We start from the raw sequence: 12783 nt of genomic DNA, 5'->3' as shown, positions 1-12783 counted from the left end.
CTTAGCAATTTCTTCAACTTCTTGTATTCCTTTCACTTTTGCATGTTTCCTTTCCATTCTCTAAGCCTTTCCTGCCCTATAAACTCTGAAAACACTTAACACATATCAATGCATCAAATGGTAATAAGAGATGATTAAACATAGCAAATTTAAAGTCCAAAGAAGCATGTTTTCAATCATAGCACAAAATCCGGAAGGAAAAAGTAAAACCGTGCAAATAGTATGAATAAGTGGGTAAAGAGTTTATAAAAACCACTCAATTGAGCACAAGATAAACCATGAAATAGTGGTTTATCAATGCCTCGGTGAGATACAGAATGATGCTACAGAAATGCCCTACGGAAATATTTTTAGAATGGGTGAAGCTAGACATCTTCTATTATGGACTCACAGATAGGGCTAAGATGTCTCTAGATCACTCTGTAGGAGGTTCAATATACATGAAAAAGACAATTGAAGAAGCTCAAGAACTCATTGAGACCGTCGCCAGCAACCAACATCTATACTCATCTGGTAAGACTGCAATGAAATGAGAGGTTAGAGCAGTGTACACTGAATCAGACCTTCCAAAATAGAGTGAATCATTGACCCAATAGTTGCACTCCTTCACACAACAATTGTTAAGTTTGCAAGAAGTGTTGCAAGAAACCCGTGCCTCCAACAAGAATATAGAGGTACGGCTGAACCAGGCTGAACAACACTTATCTGAATAGATAAGAGAAGAGTGCCAAGCCATCCAATTGAGGAGTGAAAGGACCCTGAAAATTCAGTCTTAAAACAGTGAGAAGCAAGTGGGAGAGCAAACTTCAGAAGGTGGGAACACAGCAACCCAGGACACTACAAAGGGCGCTGAACGCCCAAAGGGGAGGAACCCTGGCGTTCAACGCCTAGCAGGGGTCAACAAGGGCGTCCAACACCCAGAAAGTGGCAGAGCTGGTGTTCAACACCAGGAAAGGGCCAACCTGGGCGTTGAACGCCCAGATAGGGGAGGGTAAGCAGATGCACGTTCAAGGAAAGCCTCTCCTAAGCAAGCTGGTAATCTTCCTTCTTGAACCATGGACACCCACCCTGCACCACTCAGAGCACCTGAGTATAGGACCAGGATGCCATATCCTCAGAAGTTCTGCCAAGTAGAAAAGGATAAGCAATTTTCTAGGTTTGCAGATTACCTCAAGACACTGGAGATCAAGATCCCTTTCACAAAAGCCCTTGAACAAATACCCTCCTATGCAAAGTTCATGAAGGACATATTAAGCCACAAGAAAGATTAGAGGGAGGTAGAGATAGTCTTCCTCGCTGAAGAATGCAGTGCAGTCATCCAGAGGACCCTACCGGAGAAACTTCAAGACCCCAGGAGTTTCGTGATACCCTGCACCCTTGGAGACGGTTGCACAAGATTAGCCTTATATGATCTTGGAGCAAGCATCAATCTGATGCTTTCATCACTAATAAGGAAACTTGTGATCCAAGAAGTCAAGCCTACCCGCATCTGTCTCCAGCTTGCTGATGGCTCCACTAAGTTATCATCAAGAGTGGTTGAAGACAAGGTCGTAAGGGTTGGACCCTTTACGTTTACCACAGATTTCGTGGTGTTGGATATGGAAGAACACAACAATGTATCCATTATTCTAGGGAGATTATTCATGGCAACAGGAAAGACCGTCATTGACGTGCAAAATGGGAAAGTGACACTAAGAGTCAATGAGGACGAATTTGTACTAAATGCTATCAAGGCCATGCAGTACTTTGACACCCCAGAGGAGTGTATGAGGATTGATATTATCGACTCCCTGGTAAAAGAGGTACATGCAGCTGAGAGACTTGAGGAGGAGCTGGGTGACATCCTTGGGGATGACACGCCTGACATAAAGGCACTAGTAAAATAGGAGGATGCATTAAAAGCCCCTAAAGTGGAAGATGAACCTCCTAAGCTCGAACTCAAGCCATTGCCATCATCCTTGAAATACGTGTTTTTAGGAGATGGTGACACTTATCCAGTGATCATAAGCTCTACTCTAGAGCTGTAAGAAGAACAAGCACTGGTTCAAGTGCTGAAGACCCATAGAATAGCTATTGGGTGGACCAAAAGTGACTCAAAGGGAATTAGTCCAACTCGATGCATGCACAAGATTAGGCTCGAAAAAGATGCTAAACCAGTGGTGCAACCATTGAGACGACTGAATCCAGCTATGAAGGAAGTAGTTCAGAAAGAAATCATAATACTGTGGGAGGCTGGGATCATCTATCCCATTTCGAATAGTCCCTGGGTAAGTGTTGCAGTTTTTCAACCACAAACTAACCGGCAAGTGCACCGGGTCGTACCAACTAGTACCTCAAGTGAATGAGGGTCGATCCCACGAGGATTGATGGATTAAGCAACAATGGTTAAGTGATTTACTTAGTTAGACAAACAGAAAATGGTATTTGAGAGTTCCAAAAGCATTAAACAGGAAACTCAAAATATCAGAAGACAAGCAATAAATAAGTTGGGACTAAAATATGGAGAAAGAATTTAAGGCTTCAGAGTTATCTATTTTCCGGATTGACTTTTCTTATTAATTTATTTTAATCATGCAAGATTTAATTCCTGGCAAACTATATATGACTAAACCCTAATTCCTTAGACCTTTTTAGTCTCCTCTAAAATTCATCAACTGCCAATTCCTTGGTCAATTAATTCCAATTAGAGGGTGAAGTTCAATTCTAGTTATATGCCACAGAAATCCCAATCACCCAAATATAAGGGGATTATATGTCACGTATCCCGTTAAATCCAGATAAATTAGAAATTTAGAAGAATATGTTTTCAAGCTGTTGTTCAAGTAAAGAGCTTTTCCAAGTTATACAAGAACTCAATTAAAAAGAGGGTCATACTCCACCCAATTTCATAAAATAAAGAACGAAAACAATTCTTGAAATATAAATCAATACATGAATTAAAATAGAAAAACAATAGAATCAATCCATACAATAGACAGAGCTCCTAACTTTAATAGTGGAGGTTTAGTTGCTCATGGTTCAGAGAGAAAAACTAGGATTCAGGTAAACTGTAATACACAGAATGAGATGGAATCTCCCAGAAGAGAAGTTTCTTTTCCCTTTTATATCTAATCCTAATAAATTTAAATTATATATATATTTTTTAAACTAAATAATATCTTTTTCTATTTTTAAATAAAAATACAGTTTAAATCAGAATTAATTAAAGCAATCCGCATGTCTTTAATTGATGAATGGGGACTACTTGCTTCGTAGGGAGGCACACCTAACTTGGCATCAAGCCACGCCTTACTTGAGGTATGCAGTGATTGGAGCTACAAGGCTTGTGTTGCTGCGCCCTACTTGAGTGAAGCAAAATCAATGTGGCGTGCTTTTGTTGTGGCATGTGCCTAACTTAAGTTTTAGTGCACCTTACTCGGAGTCACGCTCATTGTTGCGTGTTGTTGATGCTGTCTTGCGCCTAACTTGAGAAATCTCAAGTTAGGAACTGCATTGGCCGAATTACTGGGAAAGAAGTGTGGATTATTATATATAGTTGGAAAGTTCTGGAAGTTAGCTTTCCAACGCCACTTAAATCATGTCCATTGGACCTCTGTAGCTCGAGTTATTCATGTTTGAGTGCAGAGAGGTCAGAGATGACAGCATCATTCGCCTTCTTCTCTTTTTCTGCAGAAAACTCCATAAAATCCAGCCAAATGCTACCTAAAATAAACAGAATTGTACACGACTCAAAGTAACATCCATGGTGACTAAAAGATAATTAATTCTCGATTAAACTCAATAAATTAAATGCAAATTCACTAGGAAAGGATAGGAAAAATTCTCACGCATCAGTAAGCCTTGTCCAAGTTGTACCTAGGACTTTAAATGTTTTGTCTCAAGCTTCACTGACACAAAAATATCATAAGCACATAACTGGGAAACTCTCTTTTAAGTTCTGATTTTCCTTTCAGTTACTTCCAGACAGTGGTGCTCAAAACCTTTGGCATACTCTGTTAAATGTATTTGATCTCGACTCTTAGTATTCTATCTCAAGGATTACTTGACACAATCACACCACAAGCATATGACCAGGGAAAGAACTATTTGAGCTTTTAATCATATCTGATCTTCCTAGTCATTGATGCTCAGAGTCTTGGACCTTACTTTTATTTTTCTTTGCTGTTTCTTCTGCTTCAAGGATTAAACTTTAACTTATTGCATAGAATTCATAATAGTTTTCTAAATTCCTATTCCTTGTACATCAATATTCTTTGATTCAAATTTAAATATGCACTGTTCATGTCATGCATTCAGAGTCACAGAAAATACCACCACATTTGGATAAATTAGACTACTCTTAAAATTAAACTCAATTCCTCATGCACTACATTTTTTTCTTTTTTTCTTTTTGATTTCAAGCTTAGTGGTAATACATGAGACACCTTTCAACATTAAAGAAAATTAAATAACAAAATAGACAGTAAATTAAATTAGAACCTAGGAATTGAAAATATAACTGATCATGCAATAAAAAAATAAACAAAAAACAGGAATATAACATAATAAGAATGGGAAAAAATATAGAATGAAAGGAACTCAACCACCTCAATTATTCTAGTGGCCATCTCATTCTTCTGGTTGTGCTCCTCCGTGAAGATGATTTGCCTCCCTTTGGTGCTATTCAAATAAACAGAAAAGTCAAAAAGCGAAGCAACAACACCAAACTTAAAAATTTACTTGTCCTCAAACAAAGAAGAACTGAAAACATAGAGGAACATAAAAAGACATACGGAGGAGTAAAAACAAATATTATGATAAAAGAATAATAAAATAATAAAAGAACAAAAGAGGTTAAAATAATTAAAATATATATTATTTTTTTGTTTTATTGTTTTATTTTTTTTATTTTTATTTTATATATATATATATATATATATATATATATATATATATATATATATATAGTTATTGAATTATTTAAAATATATGTATAGAAAGAGGGAACGTATATGTATATAAGGGGGGTTAATATATATATATATATGAGCAATGCTAGGGAATCAAAAGGGTATTAACCAAAAATCAGCCAAATACTTTTGAGTGAATCCAAAATTTCTACGAGTTAATATATATGGATGTTTCTTCTGCTAAGTATCAGAATATTTTTTTCATACTAAATGGATGTTCTTTTATATATTTTTCGAATTTTTTTGTATTGCAAATGTGAATGTCTCTATTTCTTTAAGTATTTCATATTTTTTTTTAATTTTATTGATATTTAATTATTTTTGTTAAAAGATAATTAGATGTTTCTTTTGTTAAGTATTATGATATTTTTTTTAATACTAAATGAATATTTTTTTATATTTCTGTAATTGTTCAATTTTAGCTAAGATCAAATGTGTAGTTTATAGTCTCTTTAATCATCAAAACGGCACCTAAATATCCGCCAAACTATAGGAGAACGAAATGCACATTCCCCCTACTCATCATCAAGAAGATCTGAGGAATATCAACACCCTTTATGAACCACAAGAAATCCGACACGTTGAACTGCCCGCTCAGCTCCACCGTGTCCTCCCCCACCTTTTTCAGCGCCTCCGCTTCTCCTCCCCTTTCAGAACAACTCTTCTGCCTCATCGTTATCATTGATATGACGTTGTTGGCCAGCATCATGAGTTCTGCCCCAATATCCACGTCCTCACCGGCCAACCCTTTCTTCGCCAAATCGCTAAGGAACCTCTTCCTCTCTTGCTGCCTCACGTGGAGGAGCTGGTGGAGCATTTTGCCGCCCAGGAGCTCCAACATGCACACCTTCTTCATGAACTTCCAATAGGATCCGTACGGGGCGAACACGAAGTCCTTGAATCCATAGGATAGGCTCTCTGCGGCTACGGTTTGTGTGTTGGGGGGGTCGGAGAAGGAGGTTTCATGGATTTTGAGGAACTCTCTGGCGGCTTCAGCAGTTGAAGCCATGATGCAAGGCGGAGAGGGTTGAGAGAGAGAAAGAGAGGGTCTGTGTGATTGTTGGAGGTAGGTAGGTTAATGTGAGAGATGAGAGGAAGGTTTTTATAGGTTTTAATTAGGTTTACCTAATCAATTTTAAATTTTTTAAATTTTAAATTTAAAAAATTTAAAATTAATTAATTATTAATATAAATTAATGTGGTTTTGTTTAATTTTTGACTGGTAAACTTTTGGTTCCATATACTTTTCCTATATATATATACTAGCGGCTCAACAAGCACTAACGTGTCTGTTCAGCCGCTTTTCTATTATTTTTAAGAAATTAATTTTATTTTTTTGTTAATATATTATTTACTTTTCAAATTTATTAGATTTTTTTATTTTAATATTGACGTGATCTTATTTATATCATATTTTGTTGAAACTAAAATTACTATAAGACACTTTAAAATGTTACATTATAAAACCACATAACAGATAGGTAATATAAAATGGTCATAGTTTAAAATTCTAGGTAATATATGAGGTGAAATATTTGATAGAGTAAATTTTTATTCTCAACTATTCTAAAATTACAAAAAGTATTTTCAGAATGATAATGCTTCTATTGTATTTCTTTAAAAGTTTTGAATGTCGTCTATTAATTTATAATATTTTTAACTTAATTTTTTAAATTTATTATGACAAAATAACGATATGATGAGGATTTTGTCTGCTAAAATTGTGAAAATATTTTTAAAAAATAGTTTATTCATCGTACTTTATTTTGTTTTTTTTTGTGTTTATGTTATATTCCATACATTATTAAATTTCAATTTGATAAGTTTTTTTATAATCAAAGGCTTATTATTTAGTTATTGTAATTTAATTAAGATTTATTTTTCATCACTAAATGATGCTATGTGTATTACAGTTATTGCCATTAAATAATACTAGCGGCTCAACAGGCACTAACGTGTCTGTTCAGCCGCTTTTCTATTATTTTTAAGAAATTAATTTTATTTTTTTGTTAATAATTTATTTACTTTTCAAATTTATTAGATTTTTTTATTTTAATATTGACGTGATCTTATTTATATCATATTTTGTTGAAACTAAAATTACTATAAGACACTTTAAAATGTTACATTATAAAACCACACAACATATAGGTAATATAAAATGGTCATAGTTTAAAATTCTAGGTAATATATGAGGTGAAATATTTGATAGAGTAAATTTTTATTCTCAACTATTCTAAAATTACAAAAAGTATTTTCAGAATGATAATGCTTCTATTGTATTTCTTTAAAAGTTTTGAATGTCGTCTATTAATTTATAATATTTTTAACGTAATTTTTTAAATTTATTATGACAAAATAACGATATGATGAGGATTTTGTCTGCTAAAATTGTGAAAATATTTTTAAAAAATAGTTTATTCATCGTATTTTATTTTGTTTTTTTTTGTGTTTATGTTATATTCCATACATTATTAAATTTCAATTTGATAAGTTTTTTTATAATCAAAGGCTTATTATTTAGTTACTGTAATTTAATTAAGATTTATTTTTCATCACTAAACGATGTTATGTGTATTACAGTTATTGCCATTAAATAATATTTGTAGTAGCATTTTTTTTAGTTTGTACTTAAATTAGTTATTTAATAAAAATTTGTCCGGTAACTCATAAAAATATATACAATGCTATCTATGTTTTTAATTTGAGAATTTTTAATTTAGTTACCTATTAACTTGTAATATTTAATATAGTATTTTGATATTTTTTAAGAAATTAGAACACATTTTGCCATGACCAAATTTTGCTATCTATTAAATTTTTAGTTGGATAAAAATTCTATAATAAAAAGGATCCATATAATTTGTACAATACATTAATAAATACATGAGATAAAATAAAACATATTTTTGTACTATTTTTTAATAGTTGTTGTTTTGTGTTTAAGATAGATCTTTTCTAATTTTACTATTTAATTTTAAAAGATATATGTTGTTACCAAAATTTTATTACAAAGTTACTGTTATTATTAGTCTTATGAATATATTGCTTATTTAAAATTTATAGTATTTGTTAATTATTTATTTTATTTTTTTATTATAGAATTCATAATTTTGTTTGACATTAGGCATTTTATATAGTAGTGTACAATATCAAACCTCTTAATTTATTCAATACAAAAAATATTTTAAATGAATATTATGCAATGAAGATAAAATATTAAAAATATAAGTAAAGTAAGTGAGTACTAACTATTCATATTTGCATGACTTTTAGCATTGTTTGTAAATGGTTCATTATAAGAGATTGATTGAGACATTGAATTAGTATATTAAGATTATCTTGACCTACACTATACAAAAAAAATACAAACTTAATATGTTGTAGATTATCTTAAAAGATTGTTAATCTTCTGTATTAAGATTTAATGTGTTTATATGTTAACATTTCACATTAGAAATTTATTATATATTTAATATTATTAAATTAATATATTTTTTAATAATAAATAATGTTACGTGTCTCATGATTATTATCATTGGCTGATATAATAGCATTTTTTTATAATTAATATTTAAAATAGTTATTCAATAAAAATTGATTCAGTAACTCATATAAATATGTAAAGCATTATCTATATTTTTAATTTTAAAATTTGAAAATTATTTATCCAATCACTGTTTGTAATATTTAATATAGTATTTAGATTTTTTATAAAATTATGATCCATTTTACCGTGATCAAATTTTGGCATTTGTTAAATTTTTAAATGGACAATAATTTTATAGTAAGAAGGATTAATTTTTATTTATGCCATGTATTTAAATACATGAGATAAAATATCAATATTTTTGTATTCTTCTTCTATCATTATGTTTGTATTTAGGTCAGATTTCTCCTGGTTTTATTTTAAAATTATAAAAATATATATTATTACCAAAATTTTAAAATATAAAAATATAAATTAAAATAAAAACAAAAAAAAATTAAATTAAAGTATATTAAAAATTATTATGTTACATTAATTTAACACAATATATAAATACTATTTTGATAATAAAATTATTATGTTTGACAACTTTTTGTAATTATCTTATAACGTAGTATTTTTATAAATAAAATGACTTCATTTTTTTTTAATATAAGAATGCAAATGCATATTTTTTTATTTTTAATATTTTATCTCAAGCATCTACATTAATTTGAAACATAAATATATTTTTTTTGTAATAAATTTTTATAATAAAAGTTTTAGTTAAAGAGTACTCAATACTTTCTTTTATAATTTAGAACAGTAAATTTAATTTCATTTCAGAGTTATTACTTTGTAAAATATATTTAATCACTCAAATTTAAAAATACACATGGTAAAAAATAAGCAATATGTTAATTTTTTTCTCTTTATTCTATTTGTTATTATTAGTTTTATGAATACATTGTTTATTTTAATTTTTTTATTATTTATATATTATACGATAAAGATGGAATATTAAAAAAATTATTATTTTGTCCACTAAATTTATTTTATGAAATAGATTATGTAGGGATATACGAAGTCTAAAAAAATTGGACACTAAATTCTAGTAATTTTTTGTATTTTTTTATTAAGGAATGCTCTGTAATATGTAATTTTTTTAAGTTAAATAATAAGCATAAGAGTGTATATTAATTTAATTAATTTTGTTATAGAATACCAATTAATTATATTACTATGACGTCTGTTATTTTGTTATTGAAAATGAATCGGTATTTAAATTGAGTACGTATTAATAGTTTTTTTATTGAAAGTGAATAAAATAAAAAAAATTGAGTACTCGTACTAACAGTTTTTTTTATTGAAATCAGTTTTTAAGTTCTATCTGTCGTGGGATAAAGCCAGTTTCTAATAAAGAGAGAACATGGGTAAAATAGGAAGAAAGAATTGGATACCAAAATTCCGTATCCCCATTATATATTGGTATAGATATATATATAAATAAAAGACGGGGTAGTAATATAAATATTATACAATGGGGGGGGGGGTTATTATATATTATATATATTATATCTATCAAACAATAGATAGTTGTGGTTTTATTTTCGAGCTGGAGACCTCCCTGCGTTCCACGCTGATTTTAGTCTCAGGTGGAGTGTAACACCCTAACTTTCAGCACATCATGATCGTACCAAAAGTAAGGTGTTACTAACTTGTTTTATATATTTACTATTTAATACTGAACCTTTAGTTCAATTTCGCATTTCAATTTTTAAGAAAAAGCCGAAAAGTTTTGTTTCTATTAATTAAAATCATATATCAAAGATCTCTAAGCAATATTAGTCACATAGTTAGTAAGAATAATAAATATCATACAAAAGAATACAAATGAAACTCAGATACAACTCCTGTCCCTCTGTATAAAATAGAATCTTAACTAACAAAGGCGAGGGAATTCTAGGAAAGCGACTCAACACATTAACTTAACTCAAATAAGACTAGTAATCGCCTGCAGCTTCAAACTGAGTCTTTGAACCTGTGTCACTGAAAGGGTGGAAGATTTTGGGATGAGAACAAACCACACGTTCTTAGTAGGGGATGGAAATGCCATAAGAGTAATGAAATAAAAAGCAAATAATTAACTTTTACTCAATAAAACTATATTTTTATCAAACATTTTGAAAATACTTTTTACTATTACTTTGTATAATTAATTACATTCTTTAAATTTTCAAATTTAAGACAAATCTCAATCACAACCTCAGTTCTCAGTCACCTCAATACACAAACTAATAGCACAGGAAACAGATCAACAGACAAATAAATAACAATACGACAAACAACATAATCACAGAGACACAAGATAAGCAAGGACAATCAAATGCAAATGTACAAACAATGATGATGCATGTCTAGTCCTATTGAGGTAATGAGCTCATTTGTCGGTTTCGACCCGCACCCGACGCAATCCGACTCGCAAGTCAGATAAGGCATTCCAGCGGCATAACCTCTGCAAGTTTCTACTTCTTGCAGGCGCTGATTCTCCAGCTGAAGTATGCCGAACATAACCTCTGCAAGTACTTACAGGCGCTGATTCTCCAGCTGAAGCATGTGCCACTTTCTCCTGGAAGCCATTCCATACATACGGGCGTCCCCACACAATCATTCACATATAAAGCCCACAACTTAATATTTTTTCATTGGCACCATAATCATTTACTTTCCGTTACCCTTTCGTGATCTTTTAAACATTTCATAATCACACGTGCCATGCTCTTTTCTCATTCTTTCTTTTTCTTAACAAACCGAATTCATATCATAACTTAAAACAAAATCTCTTCTCAAAAGAGTAAATTTAAAAGATTATATTTTTCTTAATAAATCGGATTGAAAATAACTTTTTTCGTAATAATTCAAAATCAAACAATATTCATAAATCAGATTGGCTTTTAAATAACGCCTTAAACAAAGTCTTGGAGTTTTATAAAAATTTCGGCAATATTTCCTTTAAAATTCGCACTATGCCACTTTTTCAAGTTCCAACCAAACCATTTCTAATTCTCAGAAAATATTTTTGATAATTCAAACGAATCAAATTCAGTACTAAAAACCTATTTTTAATTCTCACAGATTACTTCCAATAAACCAGCAGGTCAAGTCTTATATCCAAAACATTTATAAATCTGAAAATCCAACTAGTTCCAATGTGAAAAATCTTTTCTAACTCTCAATTTATTATTAATAAAATAAATACAAAGTCCATTTCTCAATATGAGTAAATATGTAAATAAAATATTTTCCATTATAAAATCATGTTTCAAAATAAATTTATAAAAAATATTTTCGAAATAAAACCATATTTTCGGTTACTTTTACATAAAATTGGACAGAATCTCTTCTTAAAAATTGGACTTCACCACCATGCGGGCTCCCTCAAATTCATCACTTTTCAAACCAAACTCAAATCCAACTCCATTCAACAATTATCAATACAACAATTTCTTTAATAATTAACTCATCATATTACAATTTAACAAAAAAACACTAATTTAATCACCTTTTCCCGCCACAACTCAACCAATTCACCATAATCACACAAAATCAGAATTTCAACAACTCCATCAAAATCAGAAAACCAATATCAATCACAAAATCAATATCAATCACAGCTTCAATTCAAACTCATCATTCAGTCATTCCAAGCAATTATAAATTATTTGCAAATATCCACTAGACTTCCGTGGCATTCATAATTTAAAATAGTTAATTTTAAATAAAATCCCCTACTTTCGTATGAAATCAAAATCTTCGAAAGCTTCGGAAAAACTTTCTAACTGAGCTGCTGAAGGAGAAAGCGTCCGAAATTGTTTGTGCTTCCTAGAACTCCAATTAGCCAAACTCAGGGAGAAAAAGAGTTACGTCACCGTTAATTTTTACCAGATAAAAATAACATCAATGTGTAGAAAAGAAAGATACAAACACTTTTATCAGATTAAATTTTTTTATCGGAATTACGAATCTTAAAAAATCGAGTTCGAAAGGGTAAAGGTTCCATGGTTTTTGATTCCTCTCACTCACGGCTTACTCTCTTTTTTCTTTCAAGGTTGGTTCGGTGATGCATGAAGGAAAAGAAAATATGATTAGTGATGATAGTGATTAAAAAGGATTTGTGGCAGTAAGGTTTATTAGGTGTCATTGCTTACTTAATGAATGTAACATGTGTCATGGTTGCATAGATATATACATATAAGCCACGACCTTTATTTCTCTTTTTCTTTCTAAAGAGTTCGGCTATAATGAATAAAAGTGGTAAAACAAAATGATGCTAATGAATGATAGTTTGTAGTGTGAAAGTATTAT

General features: G+C 30.5%; 2 protein-coding genes across 2 annotated transcripts; one reads left to right on the top strand and one right to left on the bottom strand.

Annotated features, from left to right (window-relative positions):
- Window positions 1-1433: 1433 nt before the first annotated feature.
- LOC130965487 (uncharacterized) lies at window positions 1434-1886 on the top strand. Its single transcript, XM_057890247.1, has one exon. It carries the CDS (start codon window positions 1434-1436, stop codon window positions 1884-1886), a length of 453 nt encoding a protein of 150 aa, XP_057746230.1.
- Window positions 1887-5436: 3550 nt separating this feature from the next.
- On the bottom strand, window positions 5437-5958 carry LOC130965486 (cytochrome P450 93A3-like). The gene has a single exon (XM_057890246.1). It carries the CDS (start codon window positions 5956-5958, stop codon window positions 5437-5439), a length of 522 nt encoding a protein of 173 aa, XP_057746229.1.
- Window positions 5959-12783: the final 6825 nt, after the last annotated feature.

This window comes from Arachis stenosperma, chromosome 3, assembly GCF_014773155.1.
Source record: "Arachis stenosperma cultivar V10309 chromosome 3, arast.V10309.gnm1.PFL2, whole genome shotgun sequence".
In the NCBI taxonomy this organism is placed as follows: Eukaryota; Viridiplantae; Streptophyta; class Magnoliopsida; order Fabales; family Fabaceae; genus Arachis; species Arachis stenosperma.
Note: the sequence above shows the minus strand (reverse complement) of the source record. Positions and strands in the feature narration are given on the sequence as shown.